The 16,299-nt window shown below is 53.3% G+C and overlaps 1 protein-coding gene across 1 annotated transcript; it reads right to left on the bottom strand.

Moving 5' to 3' along the window:
* Positions 1 to 3,922: 3,922 nt before the first annotated feature.
* GDF7 (growth differentiation factor 7) lies at positions 3,923 to 11,078 on the bottom strand. Its single transcript, XM_032682888.1, has 2 exons — positions 10,748 to 11,078; positions 3,923 to 8,315 (listed from the first exon to the last, which is right to left on the bottom strand). The coding sequence occupies exons 1-2, from the start codon at positions 11,076 to 11,078 to the stop codon at positions 7,393 to 7,395; spliced, it is 1,254 nt and encodes a 417-aa protein (XP_032538779.1). The 3' UTR covers positions 3,923 to 7,392.
* Positions 11,079 to 16,299: the final 5,221 nt, after the last annotated feature.

Raw genomic sequence — 16,299 nt, 5'->3', positions numbered from 1 at the left:
CTTAACTCCAGCACCTCTTCAAGGACTACAGCCCAGCCCCTCCATGTGTGACAATCCCTGTTCCTGGCCTGTGGATGCTGTTTCATACTCTGCTACTAATGGCTGAGCTTCTGTGAGCCCCTTGGTGCTCAGCAGTTCCCAGCACATAGCTGGCACACAGCTCCCTAGGATGACCAGCTTGGGACCAAAGCAGCCCCAACATTTGCCTCTTGTTTTTCCCCTACTGCTCCCCTCCTCTCTCTCCACCAAGGCACAATGGAGGAAATTCATGAAACACCACAGGGAACATTACCATCTCCCCAAAACCTGGGACCAGCTGGATGCCACAGCTCCCAGGGAGGCCAGGCTTGGTCCAGTCTCTGTGTCTCATTCCTGATGATGGAGACCAGAGTGGCACCAGCATAGGTTGACACTGTGGCAAAGAGCAGGGGAGGGGAGACCCAAACTCTCCCATGTTCCATCAGCAAAGCACATGAGTGTGGGACCCATCATGAGCAAGTTCCCTCCTCCCACCATTTTCAACCCTGCTAGACCCATCCTCTCACTGTCCCCTACTCGAGGGCACAGACTGACCCCCATCCTCCTGCTCCTGAGGCTCAGTCTTCCCTTCCTCCCCATCCTACCCTCACCAAACACCACAGCAAGTCTGCACTCCCCATCCTGAAAACCCAAAGCATGAACACCAGAACCAAAGCAGAAAAACGAGCTTACAAAATGTATGAATGCACTATTAAGTGATGGTGACAGAAAAACGAAGAGCAAAACCTGCTGAAAAACCACTGAAAATGGGCAGGTTTTGTTTTCAGCCATTTCTGGGAATGCATCAAGTTTTGGTTTAAGATGTTTCAATACCAGCTCCATGAAAATGCTCTGCTGCCCAAGTTTCCTACCCTAGTCCATTCAGCCAGAGTTAAACACAGTGCATCTGCCAGCCTGCCCATGTGCTCCTTTCCACCACCACTGACATCAGGCTCCTCTCCAACATGGAAAATTCAGGGGCTGTTTGGGTACTGCTGCCAGGAAAAGGAAAAAGCAGCCACCTGGGCTACTTGTGTCTTGAGGTGCAAGGATGTAAAATATCCTCTCAGATGCAGAGTGGGCTCTGGCTCCTTGGTCAGTGGGTTACACCAGCAGGAGTTCCAAAGTTTGGTCATTTTTCAAAGGCCCAGAACACTGACTGGGCCCACTGATAGGGTAAAAGTGATTTTCAGAGACATCTTTGCACCTCTATGTATCTCACAACACTCTGTACTAGGAATAAAGAGCTTCAAAAAGCTGAATGCAGCTCGTTTTACCTTGGAAGACATAAACCAGTTTATGACAAAATTGAAAGGTGTCACTCACACCAGCCTGGTGGAACACCTTGCTCTTTCACCAGTCATTAATTCAAAGGTAAAACTCTCCCACCACCACACAAGGTCACAAGCTCCTGACCATCATGAACAACCGGTCCATGAACAGTTAGCCCCCAACTCCTCCCCGTGTTGTGTTTTCAGGGAGGATGCACTCCCACAGTGAGCATACTGCTATACTCTGCTCCTGCCACTCAGCATCTCCATTCAGGCCCCACATAGCCATAAAGGGATCCCTGATGCTAGAGAAGCTGCTCTGATTCCAGTGAGACACACGTAGTCTCTCCATCTGCTGGTCATGGTGACTTAAAAGAAGAACCACACTGCTCTCAGAGACCAGTGCTTGGTTTTGTCCACACAGGTTTTCCCACCCACTCACCTCCCAGAGTGTGAAGAGAGAAAAATTCACACCATAACTGCAGTTGCACACAGGACAGGGGACAATGTGGTGGGACTATCCAGCCAAGGTTCATGTGACAGCCTTTCAGTCTGACCATCTTTCAAACCCAGTGGTACTGCCCCATTTTGAGTGACAACCTCTCTGAAATACTCAGACTCTCATTGCCGTTGCCCCACTTAGGTTTTTTTCTCCCTGGCACACGGCCCTGCTGCTCCAGCACAGACAAAAGAGAAGGCACTTGGATTTCAGAGCTCACTACATGCTTGGCAGGAAACCTTGACATTTCCCACCAGGTTTTTTCCAACAAGAGTATGAGCTGGATTGGTATTTATGATGTATCTGTCACATTAACACAGGTCATGGGGGTTTTGATGTAACTGCAAATGCTGCTATCAAGACAAGCACAAAAAGCTCATGGAAAAACTCCTGTTAAGTCTGGAGAGCAAAGCTGTGGCATCCCATCAGCACTCCAAGGTGCTCTGCTCCATTTGCCCTGCTGTGGTCCCCTGGGACCCACATCCCCCAGGGGTCCTAAGTGATGCCCCAGCCTCTCTGTTTCTCCCTGGAGAGGCAGTGCTGCCAACAGCAGAGCATGTGCCTGCTGTTACGTGGGGGCCAGCACAGGTGACTGTCCCTAAATACCACTTTTGGGTTTGTGGGATAAGGCTTTAAACTGTAAAAGGAGCTGCTTGTTTTGCAACAGGAGTGTGAACGATAAATCAATGCAGCATCACCCAGTGACAGCTGTGTAACCACAACCTGAGTTAAAACCCACACAGTGCAAAAACACCCAGGAGTCACTGGCACTCGAACTTGAGCAGAGGGCTCAAGGCTTGGGCTTCACTTTTAATACCTTTGCAGTCTTTTCCTTATGATGCCAAGCATCAGCCAACAGGCAAAGAAAACGTGGCTCTGTCTACCAGTGCTGACCAGAATCAACACAACTATGCCAGGAAGAAGATGCTAGAAGCCTGAATCAAGCCCTTTTCCATATGAACACCCTTCTCTCTTCCAGAGGATAGTAATTTCCCTTCTATCATTGGATTTGAAATACATTTAAAAAAAATGGGGTGTGTGGTTAGACAAAAGCCCTATTTTAAGAGAATTAAAAATTAATTATTCCTTAGAAGAAAAAAGGATGAAATCTGTGATTTTGGGGAATTATTTCTAGGCCAGAAGCACCTCTGCTCACTAGGCAGTTCAACTAGGCATAAAGCCATTTTCTTTTGACTATTCCTGCTATGGAGCTCCACTGGACAGGGAGCTTCAGGACACAGTGCAGGCAATGGCTTAAGCATAGGCTTTGGTTTTACAGAGCTCAAGGCACACACACCAGTCCTGTCCCAACCAGGTGTGCTTCCCTGAATCACAGCCCCAGTGCTTCCAAGTTAAATGGGATTGGTCCATGTTTCCCTGCTCCTGCACGATTACATTCACGTGTCTGAGGGGAAGGAGCCAGTTAAGCATTTTTCAAATGCTTAATATTTCTAGTTTCACTGTAATTATATCCTGCAGATAAAAATGGTGCTCAAGGTCAAACAAATCCTCCAGGAGAATATACACTGCATGGAAACTGGGAGTTTTTTTAAACTGGAAAGGTTGTATAAATACTGCAGAATAAGAACCTATAATTATCCATTAAAATCACTCTGAGCCTACTGAATTCATATTTGTCCATGTTCAACCTCTAGTCTCATAAAGTTTACATGTGGCTAAAAATCAGCTCAGGCAAGAGGCAACTGATCAGAAATACATTTTTCCTGGACCGTTTCTATGGCATTAGAGGGTGATGTTCAGCCGAGGACCAGCTTCAGAGATGAGGGCTGGGCTGGGCTGCCACCATCCTGCAACCAGTGCCCCACTTACCTGCCTCCACAGGTAGGATTTACTGCTTTGTGCCCTTTGCTGACATGTCCCTGTGTTGCTCCCCAACATGGCAGGGCTGCAGCAACTCAGCTGAGGGAATCTCCCTGTCTGGAAAAGGCTTTCACACCCACCACTTCCATTTAGAGTCACAGAATCATTAAGACTGGAAAAAATCATCAAGTCCTACTGTCAGCCCCTCACCACCACCATGTTCACCATGAAACTGTCTCCTTAAGTGCCTTATCCACACATTTTTTGAACACTTCAAGGAATGGCAACTCTGCTACCTCCCTGGGCAGTCTGTTCCAATGCTTTACAACCCTTTCCATGAAATTTTTTTCCTAATATCTAATCTAAACCTCTAAACATTTGCAATGGCTCTGATGGTTGTTGCCCAAGCCTCATTCCAGTGTTTGGGTGCAATCTCCAAATCTACCTAGGGATGGAGAGGCAGCCCTTACAGCTGGCATGCAGGGATCCATAAAGGGAAAAGTGGTGCTTTTGCTCTGGAAACACTCCTCTGGGAGCAATAAGCAATGCAACAGGTGAGCACTGCGGCTGATACACTTTCCCAGGGGGAGCAACACAGTTACCCACCAAGAGCCCCAGCCCTGCTCCCCTCCAGCCTTGCCCCACCCATACACATCACCTTGGAGCAGCCCTTGGCTGCCTTCCATCTCGTGAGGCAAACAGAAAGAGGGTCTGACTCCATCCTTTTCCCTCCTGTTGTCCTCCAGAGGTTGTCTGCCCAGGAAAGGAACAAGTGCTCCTTTAAAAGAGCAGCTGGCACAGCAGTGTCACCAGGAGCGCAAGCACAAAGGGCCCCACTGCTGCTGGGCTCACCTCAGGGGGCTGAAGTTTGCTGTCCCACCAAACATGCCCGTTCTGGAAGACGTACCTGCAGCCAGGAGAGCCAGGACTGATTCCCACATGGGCAAAACCACGGATGGCATCACTGCCAGCAGCGGCCTCTGCACTCTCACCAAATCCTTTCATTTACTGTAGTGATCCATGCTACAAAACTGCAGTGACTGAGCCACTGCTTTTCCCCCCAGGACCAGCAAAGCCATGGTGGGGTTCAGGACAGAGCCTCAGCAGAGCACAGTGCACAGCACACAGCACTGGGGTCGAGGTGAAGCACTGCAAGACCCAACCCATCGCCCTGCTCCCCATCAGCCATCTCCAGGCCTGAGGTGCGTGACATCTGTCTGTTCCCTGCAGCTGTGGCTGAACAAAAGCCCCAAGACCTGAGGGCCACTGGTATTAACACCCCCTTGGACTCGGTCCCACAGGAGCAGGTCTCAGGCCAACCTTCTGGCTGAGGCTCACAAGAGCCACCAGCCAGCAGGGGCTGCCAGGAGCTATATATATCTTGCCTGGATTTGAACTGCCCACAAACCTCCACCACAAATATTTGGAGGAAGGGGAGGGGGTAAAAGAAACAAAACCATTAAAAAATATTGTCTCAGCAGTGAGAAAAGCTATCAAACAACCCATGACAATTGAAAAATTAGGCACTTCAAAAGCTTGGTTACTTTATAAATGGTGTGGTATTTCCAGAGCAAGCAACTCGGGCACTGCTGTGCCATTCTCCTTCCCAAAACATCTGTGCTAAAGCCAAAGGGCAGAGGAAAGACACCAGCTCTCCTTACGACCCCTCCTCACCCACTAGTTGCACCTCAGCCTCTCCAGACACCGGCAAGGAGAAAACTCACCTGCATGGACCTGATTCTTCCTCTTCCCTACCAACCTCCATCTCTGAGCATCGCCTTGGGGACAGTTACATCATTAATATATATTTACATTTATGCTGAGGTAGGGAGATGGGTTTTCCTCTTGGTTACATGGATGTAAAGTCAGAGGAGCTCCACGGGAGTCAAGGGGGTTACACGAGATTTATGGGTACCACATTTGCTCTCCTGAGTTGCCACCAGCCACAGCCTGAGGATGCAGAGCAAGCCTCTACGGATGAGGATAGAGGGAAGCTGGGGGGTGTTAGTCCAGTGGATCTATCACCATTATCATTGTGCACAATTTACTCCCTGCTGATGCACTATTTTCTTGTGGGGAAGCGGCTGTTGGACCTCACCAAGGCTTTTCTGATCCTTGAAATCATTTGGATCTCAATAGAGTTCTTTGAGGTGACCCCCTTTCTGCCCCAGCCAGGCTTAGCCTTCCCAGAAGAACACCCCTGCCATGGAGGGCAACTCATTTTATATAGGGAAAATGCCACGTTTTCCAGCAGGGATTTATCTCCTCCAAAAGCAAACTGCTGTCACTAATAAGCACTGATGTTTACACACCAACACTCTGACCACCAGTAAAAAAACAAACCATCAAACACAAAGTCTGTGCAAATACATCTGTGGACTATGCCAACTCAGCCATGAAGCTGGAGTGTGGTACTAAAAGCCACTGAGGTGCAGCAGAAACACTTCCCAGCATCCAAAACACACCCTGTCATGGGTGCGAGGTTTCTCTGATTTAAAGGCATAATTTATACTCAGCTCCTGAGTTACTAAAATCCTGCAGCCCTTTCAGCACGGGTCAAAGCGCCCCATTTTATGTAGCAGTCCCCAAGGATGACATTCAGCCCACAGCATGAGAAAGGTCTGTTCCTGGCGGATCTGGGCTCCCTTAATGGAGCAGGGGGAGGCCGGCGCTCCAGGGAGGGATGGAGCTCACTGGGAAATCAGTGCCAAAGGATGATAGGGTGGAGCTTAGTGCTTTTATAGAGATTATTTGGAAAAAGAAGAACTCGAGCAAAATGGTTCTTCCCTGGGGAACTCAGGACCTTTGTTTCTCTCCAGACACGCTGAGGACATCTATGTGACTTGTGGGCCTGATGCCGGGTTCCCAGTATGCCTTGGAAATGGGGTTTTGTGCAGGAAAGGGAGGGGACCCACCAGCCAATACCCCCTGCAGGACATCAACAACAGGGCTAGCACTTCGGACTACATGGAGCCAGGGTATCCCCAGCTAACACCTCCCAGGACCATTCCCATATTTTTGACAGCACGAGCTCTACTTCAGACCTGACTATTGCTTTAGCCTCCAGTTACAAGGACCTTCTTTCCTGTCCCCACCAGCAGACTCACAAATCTCTCCCCACTACAAGCAGGCCTGGACCAAATGATTTCAACCCCCAGCAGCCACAGGTTCTCCACCCCCTGAGTTCCTCCAGGGATCCCTCGTTTTTCTACCAGAAAACCTGGGGTGGTGATTTGAAGGCAGACAGAAAAACTCCTTTAACTCAAATAAATGAGCATTCCCATCTCACCTCCATCCCACTGCCCCAGCCAGAAGGTGATGCTGACATCTCCCGCAGCCACCACTCTGTCTGCCCCCCAACCCCAGGTCATCATTCTCACCGAGACAATTTCGGCCAGACATTTTCCAAACCCTTTGGGAAGGAAAGTGTCAGTTCCACCTGGGAAAACCAAGCCTAGCAGGCAGAGCTCAGAGGCAGAACAGGCATTTCCTGGGGGCTCTGACAGTCTGTGTACCCCCCCATTCCCGTGGGAAGCCGGCAAGGCACAGAGATGGCATCAGCCTCACAGCCTCAGGGGGGCTCATGGCCAGAGTGGCCCAGGGAAGGCAAGGGACACCTGCTCTGAGCTTGGCTTTTGGAAAGGCACACACCAAAATGTGTATGTGTATATATATATTTTTTTTTATATATATATATATATATCTATATTTATATATATAAAATGGGGCAGGGCTGCTGGGCAGGGCAGGGAGGGGTGGGGAGGAGGAGAGCTGCAGAAATTGCTACCTGCAGCCACACGTCTCCACGACCATGTCCTCGTACTGTTTGTAAACCACATTGTTCCCAGAGTCTATGTAGAGGATGCTGATGGGACTGAGCTTGGAGGGCACACAGCAGCTCGGGGGGGTGGACTCCGGGTCCATGGAGTTCATCAGAGTCTGAATAATGGCATGGTTGGTGGGCTCCAGGTGGGAGCGCAGGGGGAAGTCGCAGACCCCCTCACAGTGATACGCCTCGTAATCCAGGGGGGCGATTATCCAGTCATCCCAGCCCAGCTCCTTGAAGTTCACGTGCAGGGGCTTCCTGCTGCAGCGGGTCTTCGCCTTCTTCCCATGGCCTCTGCCCCCAGACCGGGCAGCAATCGTGGTCCTTCTCTTCCTCCGCTTGGGATACACCTCCTGGCCAGGATCAGGGGGCTCCAGGAATGGGGGGCTGCCCAGGGCCTTGATCTTATCCCGGATCTCCTTGAAGAGATTCTCCTTCCTCTGGGTGCGGGAGAAGGCCACGAGCAGGGCTCGCTCGTGGGGCTGGGGCTGGGGCTTGTTGAACCCCAGTTGTCGGGGGGGCAGGAGCTGCCCCGACCGATCAGAGACGATCCTCAGCAGGAAGCACAGCAGCTTGCCTGAGAGAGAGCTCTCCCTCCGATCTCGCAAGGCTTCCCAGACATCAAAAACCTCCCATCTGGAGGAGCCTGCGTCCAAAATGTCTGCAGCCCTGGAGTCCAGCAGCTGGGGCTCCTGACCATCCTGGCTTGGGCAGGTGGAAAGGAGGAGGTGGTGGAAGGTGCCTTCGGGGGACAGGGCCAAGCTCCGGTTTTCGGGGAGGGCACGCAGGATCCGCAGCTCTGCGCCCGTCACCTCCTCTGCCTCAGGCAGGCTGGAGATGTCGAAGAGGTATCGCTGCTCGGAGGTGGATAGGGAGGCATCTGGAAGAGATAACACAGAAGGGGAAAAAAAAAAGGAAAAAAAAATTAAAATCCCAGCAAGCTGAAGCCAAGCTCTCATTATGGAGGTGCAAGAGACACAGAACTAACAGGAAAGACCTTGCTGTGCAGCAAGGCTCGCCGAGCATCCCAGCAGGACACAGCCTGTGTGTCCTGCATCCAGGAGCGTCACTCTGGCTGGCGGCACCAAAAACTAACAAGGAGAAAGTACAGAGGGAGAGAGGCATCAATTGAATCAAGTGGCTTCTCATCAGCACTCTTCCCCATGTCCCAAGGAGGCTTCTCTGCCTCCTCATAGGTGTTCCACTGACCCCAGTTGCATCACTATTCTGTTTTGGCATGGAAGCCCCATCTGAAACGGTGCCGCAGTCCCATCCCCAGTCAGGAGGTGGTCACTGATTTCTTCTGCCCTAAGTGTCACACACACACACACACAGCCCCATCCATTCCAAGTACAAAGCTGTGAAAATTTCCATTTTCCCCTCGCAGACACATGTCTGATAGAGGCACCACTAGAGGCTGAAAGCAAGCCCAGCTTCACTTTGTCACTATTTTTGGTGGATCCAAAGCCCAAACACAGACTTGTGCAGTTTCTGACACTGATTAAATATATTCAATGTGAATTAAAAAAAAACAAAACAAAACCAAAGGAGGTGACATTAGGGAGAAGACATTAATGAGTTCTGCGAGGGTTGTTTTTTATTTTCTGCCTCGTTAACGAGAAACCTGACCTGAGCATGCTGCAAACATCGCTGCTGTGCCCGAGCCTCTTGACCCGCTGCCGGCAGAGCCCTGCCCGACATCCCCACAACCGCAGCCCCCGCCCCGCGCCGGCAGCGCCGCTGGGTGCAGTCTGCACACCCGCCAGGGGGGGAAACAATCTCCTCCCTGTCATCTGCTGCTGCTGCTACTATTATTGTTATTATTATCCTTATTATTATTATTCATTATAGTCATTATTATAATTACTATTTTAAAAGCAGATCTAACGTTCCTATGAGGAGCAGATAAGAGCAGATAAGGAGATCCCTTTGAAGAGTTCATCTGGTTTCGTTTTGCTCTGAAACTTCCCAGGACCTATGCGCAGTTTTCCCCCGGCTCTCCCAAGCCGGGCACTGCCCACCCTCCCACCGGATCATCTTCCCCGCGTCCCACCTCGCTCCCCTGACCTTGCCCCATCAGCTTTTAGCAGCCCTTCCCCCCAAAGGCTGCCAGCAGGATACGGCCCGTTCTGGGTGTGAGGATGGGGCTTGGGGGGCTCCACACCACCAGCCGCCGCTCTCCCACTCCGGGGCAGCCGGCGAGAGGCACCGCGGGGAGGCTGGGGGCTGCTTTTCAGTTTGTTTTTTAATTTTATTCGATCGGAAATTTATTATTTTTTTTTTCCCTAGCCGAGCGAACTTTGGCGGCAGTGCGCGATGCACGCGTTAAAAATGTATCGTTAAATGCGTTTATGTGTTATCATCATTAGATCCGCGGATATGAAGAGGGCAAAAGAGGAGGAAGAGGGAGAAGGGGGAGCGCGATGCCGAGCTCAGCCGGCGGGTCGGCGGGAGCCGCTCTGGAGCGCTCCCCGGAGCACCGCGGCTGCGCTCCCTCCCCAGCCTCGCCCGGCCCGTCGCGAGGTCTTGCGGAGCTTTTCGGGCTGCAAAGGCTCTGTCGGGTCTTCTCGCTCCCGGTCTCGGGGATGCCGCGCAGAGAAGCTGCCTCAAAACTGCGCCGCAGCCGCCGGCCCCGCATCAGGTGGCGAGAGGTTCCGAGAGCCGCCGGCAGCCCCGCCCGCCCCGGCCCAGCTGGCTGCACCTCGCACCCCGTCCCCAACTCCAGCCCCAGCCCCGAGCGTCATCTTTGACCGCGCAACCCCATCGCCACCCCCGACCTCACGCTCATCTCCATCGGCAATCCCTTTTTCCAGCTCCAGACACAAACCCTTTGCTGTCACTATCGTCGCCTCACCCCTATGCTCACGCACAACCCCACTCCCAGCGCTGTCCTCGTCCCCATTCCCACGCTCGGTCTCGCGCACGGCTCCATTCCCGTTAAACAACCGGGAGGCGCAGCTCCTATCCCGCGAAGCTCTATCCCGTGAGCTACCGCCAGCCCCTGCAACCACCCCGTGCTCAAACCAACGCACAACCTCGTTCCCCAACCAACGCACAACCCCATCCCAGGCACAGCCTCGCGTTTGGACCAACGCGCGAGCTCCCTCTCCGCGTTGTCACCACGTCCCCAAACTCACGCCCAAAGTGATGCGCAACCCCGCGTCCATCCCTGCTCCCACGCAGGAGCCCGATCCTCGCATCCACGCACAGCCCCGTCTCCGTTCCCAAACCCCATCCTCATCCTAAAGCCCGTCCCCAAGCCCAAGCATCCCCGACGGCAGGGTCCCGGGGGGACGCGCTCCCCGCACTCACCGCTGCGCGCCCGCTCCGCGAAGCCCGTGACGGTGTCGGCGCGGCCGCCGGGGCCGCGGCGGGCGGCCAGGCGCTGGTACAGGGCCACCATGTAGTGGTGCGGCACCACCGTGCCGTTGCGGAGAGCCCCGTCCCTCCGCGGCGGGGAGGAGAAGGGGGAGGCGGCGGCGGCGGCGGAGGAGGAGGAGGCGGAGGAAGGCGCGGCTGCCGAGGGTCGCTGGGGAGCGGCCGCCGACGGGCCGCGCACGGCGGCGGCCTCCAGCCCGCGGCGGAGGCGGCAGGCGCCCAGCAGGCAGAGGCAGAGGGCGGCGGCGGCGGCGCGGAGGCGCATGGCGGCGGCCCGGGGCTCGGCGCGGAGCTGCTGCCGCCGCCACTCCCCGCCCGCTTTTGAACATCGTCTTCGCCGCCGCCGTCGCCGCCGCCGCCGCCGCTCCTCGTTCGCCCGCCGCCGCCGGGGCTCCCCCTGCCGGCCGCTCGCCCCTCCCCGCCCGAGCACCGCCCGCGCCCCGGGACCCGCCCCGCCTCCCCCGGCAGGTGGGACCCCCTCGGACACATCCCTGGATCCCACCCCTCCTCCCCCGGCAGACGGGACCCCCCAGGACACCCTCCTGGATGCCGTCCCGCCTTCCCTGGCAGGTGGGACACCCCTGGATCCCTCCCGACCCCGCCCCGCCTCTACCTGCAGGTGGGAACCCCCGGACCGTCCCCTCGGACACCGCTCTGCCTCCCCCGGCAGGTGAGAGAAACCCCGTCCACGCTCCGCCTCCGTCTGCAGGTGAGACCCCACCCCGGACACTCCCTCCCCGGTCCCCTCCCCTCCTTCCCAGGCAGGTGAGACCCCCGCAGGCTCCGGCCCCGTCTAGTGGGAGGCACCTGCGCCCCCCGTGGGGGCACCCCTACCCCTCATTTGTCGGGGAGAGCCGCGTCCCACAGCCCCGTGACGCGGCGTCACTCCAGCCTAATTAAGGGGGATGCGGATGGGAGGCGACCCTGTATTAGAGGGGGTCACCCGCCACCCCGTATTGGGGCGGGGGTCCCGGTCCCACACTGGACGTGGGGCAGACCCCGGCTCTGTTTCGGACTGAGGAACTGTCACCCCACATTTCGGGCTGACTTCCCACCCCCAGACTGGCCTGCGGGGGTGATGCTGGCTGCGGGGCTGGGCCGGGAGCGTCGAGGGAGCCGGAGCGACTGTCCCGGGCTGCCCCGCACCTCCATCGGCCCCGGCAATTCCACCTCGGGAGCCCGACACCGGAGCAAAACAGAGCCCCGGCCGGGCTGCGGGCTGATGTTTTCCCTCGCACGGAGGGTTTCCTTGGCAAAATTCAGATGTTTCCTTGGGTCTCGATTAAAATAACAAAGTGGGGTATTTACTAGGATGTTATTTCAAGTCTCTTAAGTCCCTGGTTATGTCTGTTGCGATTTCTCCGCAAATACAAAAACAAGGGCTGCGATGATTTATTTGAAGGAATGTAGGTGTTTTGCCAAAACAAACATGGCTTTTTTTTTTTCCCTTCCCCCCCCAAACAATTGCTTCTCACGAGCATTTGTCACTGCAAACTCTCGGATTTCTTTCTGCTGTGATTTTACAGGTGCTTTGTCACAGTATCACGAGCGGGTTTCTAATGCCAACCAGCGGATTTGCTCGGTATGAACGCAAACACTGTGCAGAGACACAGACACAGCTCCCATGACACCATCCCAAGAAATCCGCATCCCGAGAAATCCCTGTCTCTCGCAGTGCCAGATGGCCAGGCCCAAAGCCATTTGCACACTTTGCACAGTTTGCCCAGCCTTTGCACAGCATTTGCACAGGGTTTGCACAGCCTTTACATAGAGTTTGTGTGGCTTGCACAGCATTTGCACACTCTGCACAGACCACAAGGCCTTGCACACTGCCACTGGCACCACCCACCCAGCAGTTAGTGACCACCAGGAACCCTAACCCAGCTGGGGCAGGAGACAGAGGAAGGGAAGGCAGAGGAAGGCTTTAGTAATTGTTATTCTTTTGTCAGTCCCTTATTAAATCCAGCCTGATGCTCTTCAGACACTAAAGGTCACTTTTAAAAGCATCTGACAAGACCTTCCAGCCCCTGAGGCATCACTCCCCCCTGCCCAGGGTGCTGAGATCCCACTCGGGTGCCCTCACAGAATGATAGCAGGCGGCAGCAGGGCTGAATGTTGAGGGTAGTTCTTCCCAAAGATGGGAAGGCTGAAAAACACTGTCTAGCCCTGCCCCACTCAATCCCACCTCAACCAGCAGATCCAGGGTCACAGTGTTCCTGATGCTCCCACTGAAGGGTATGTCAGCGATCCCTTCCCAGTGCTGCACAGAGAAGGGAGCAAAGGGATCAGCAGAAGGATGGAAGGATGATGGGACAGGAAGGACTGTTGAATTCTAGAAAATGGGCAGACAAATCTATCCATAAACCTCTGGGCTTCTCACAATGGTTTCTGGAGCCTGCTGCCTGGAATTGTTTTCACACCGTCAGTTTTATGTGAAACACTGAAAGATACGAAAGTGGTGAATGTGGTACATGCCCTGGGTCCCCTGAGACATTACATCCACCTGCATGTTGGGGTGCATGTACCTGCCAAACATGTGGAACCCCAGGCTTCACCCTGGGACTGGAACTGTCACTGCATTTTTTCTGTGTGTTTTTCAAAAATTAAAGTTACATTGATGCAACAGACAGCCAGGCTGTGCCTTCTGGGGTTTTTTTTATCACAGTTTTTTTTTTCCCTACAGACCAATCCTCTTCTCAGCCCCCAGTGTGGGCAGCAGGGTCAAATCCCTGCCTGGTGCAAGTCAGCAGAGCTGAGCAGTGGGTTCCTCTGCATCAGTTTGCACCACACCATCCTTGTTCCTGTGCACAGTTGTCCCCGTGACAGAGCCTTGTGCTGCTGGGTGATGAGAGCCAGATCCCTGTCCTCACCATCTGTATGGAGACCCAACACAGGCACACGCATACCCACACCACCCCAAGCGACATGGACACACATGTCTGCACACACCAGGCACACATGCCCGCACCAAAGGCACACTCACACACACACACCACACACACATGAGTACACAGACCCAAGAGGCAAATCCTGCCCAGCCATGCCAGAGGGTAGATGTGAAATCCCACAGCTCATCCTCTCAACCACACAGCATCTACTGAGGTGCACAGGCGCTAACTTTCCCATCTGTAATCCATTGCAACTTCACTTAAACCCTTCTGGGCTTTCTTGAATTTCCATCAGCCCAGCCCAGCCCAGCTGCAGGACCTTCCCAGACCGCTCCAGCCCTGCTCAGCAGCTCCTGCCCCTAGTCCTTCCCTGCACTGAGGACGGGCTCCCTCCTCTCCCACTGCAAACCTTTGCGCATAATTTCACACTGGCAAAGAGCCACCTTCTACCAGCCCCCTTCCAAAACCAAATTAGCACGCTGCTGCAGCAGCAGAAATTGGAGAGGAAGGACTGCAGTTTTATTTTACAACTCAATTAGCAAGTTTATACAGAAAAAAAACACCCATATAACTGAGGGAGATTTTATGTCTGTTCGGCTCCACCAGTAAATAGACTTGTTCCTCCCGAGGGCACTCCCCACTGCAGTGGGTACAGCAATGTACTCCTGCCCTTGGGGGCCCTTAACCAGTGTGGTGATCCTGGCTCCAGACCTGCTCACTTGCTCCATCTCTCTTTGCTTTTACACTTAAAAATCCTCTGGGTACCTCCATCACGGGTTGAAAAACAGTTCTGAGACTGTCCTGTCACCCTGTTCACCAAGTATTAAATCAGAAGTGTGCCAGAACCTCAGTTGAAGATAAAGGGCCCCATTTGCCTCTAATTTTTTCCTAAGAACTAGTCCCAGACAACATGAAGCCAGTGGCTGTATGCCCAGGATGGATCCTGACTCCCATAACAGCTTGCACCTTGTCCCACTATGGTCTCTCTCTCCCTTCACCAATAGGTCAGGTTTTTGGAAAGAAGGGGGCAGTCAACTCACTAAGCCTGTTTTCTTATTGGGAACATTTTTTGGATGCTGATTCCTTCAGGATCAGGAAGGAATCATTTCTGCCTGGCTGATACTTAGGCTAGTCCCTCTGACATAGTCTCCGTCCCTCTCTTGGTCCCCAGCACTGCCCTGCTTGTCCTGCATTGTCCATGGTGGTTGGGGACCTTTGTGTGTGGAGCACCGATTCATTTCCATGAGTCCTGGGCAGGGTGAACTCCCCTACCACATCTGCATCCTCTTGTGCAACTGTGGGCAAGGTCCCAGCCTGGCAGAGGGGCTGCCCTACAGATGCTCTTTGGCACAGGAAAGAAGGGGGTATTCAATTTAACTGGAATCCACCAGCCACTTCTCAAAGGAGGAAAGTGAGGCAGAAGGGAAATCCTCAAGGAATAATAACCACGTACCTCACATCACAGCCACATTCCCACAGCTCTGCACCTCCACCTCACCTTTCCTATCATCAGCCCTTTTTGATGAAATAAAACCAAACTGCAGTGACAAGCCCCCTCCACTCTTCAAAGCTGGAGTGGCTGTTTCTGTTAGCTAAGTCAGTGGGGCTCCACCAACTTTTCAAGTCTCGAGCAAGTTCAGAGCGATCAGAATGTTGATGCCAGTGGCTATTTGGAAGAGTGTGTTTTCATGTAGTGACCACACAAGAAGCCTCTTGAGGCTTCACTTAACAAATGTCTTCTAGTGAGATGGCTACAAGTGACAGCAAGGCCAGCTCAGCAAGTAACCAAGCAACAGCATCATTTTCTTTCCAAATCTTCCAGCAACTCCTTCCAAAACGTACTTAAACTCAAGCCAAGCTGAATTCTTTCTGGTTGTCTGCACGGGGATAGCCAGAGAAGATAAGACAAATCAAGGTACAAACTCCATGCATGAAACATCAGACAGATTCAAGGACCCCGTGGGCTTCTTTGCTTCAGGCCCAGAGACCAGTCACCACAGCCTGGATGCCTAAAGCTGTGCTTGTCTCACATCACTTTCTATTTGAACACTGTGCTCTAGCTAGAGGACAGGAGACTTACGGAAATGCTTTTCTGAAAATTCAATCCTTCTGGAAACATAAAAGCTTCTTGAAACAGGCTTTCCAATCCCCTCAGGGCAAATTGTCCTATTCAGCATCTGGTCGACAGGATCGGGCATAAGCCACCTGAAAGTAGTGAGTCAAAGCACAGTTGAGCACTCAGTCGTGCTCAAAAAAGAAAAAAAAAGCCATTTGCTTTTTGAAGGGTGCAGAGTCAGCAGGTAATTTGTCTATGCAGCAAGCCCAGATGCTGGACCATGGTGACGACTCACTCAAGTGTCCTTATGGTGGTAGTATAGGCTAGCATCTGGTTGGAAGGGGTGGGATTGACTTTACTTCATTCTGGCTTCTTCTCAGTCACCTTCCTCCCATCACTAGTTACTGCAGGGTAAGCTGTACCTCCAGAAAGCAGTTCTTACAGCATTAACACAGACTCCAGGTGGGACAGCTGTTACAGAGGTGCAGAAAGCCCTCAGCTGCCTCCTACCCACCCCTGGCTGCCCATGTGAGAGGTCACCA

This window comes from Chiroxiphia lanceolata, chromosome 3, assembly GCF_009829145.1.
Source record: "Chiroxiphia lanceolata isolate bChiLan1 chromosome 3, bChiLan1.pri, whole genome shotgun sequence".
Taxonomy (NCBI): domain Eukaryota; kingdom Metazoa; phylum Chordata; class Aves; order Passeriformes; family Pipridae; genus Chiroxiphia; species Chiroxiphia lanceolata.
The sequence above is the reverse complement of the archived record's forward strand: the minus strand, read 5'-3'. Positions and strand labels throughout refer to the sequence as shown.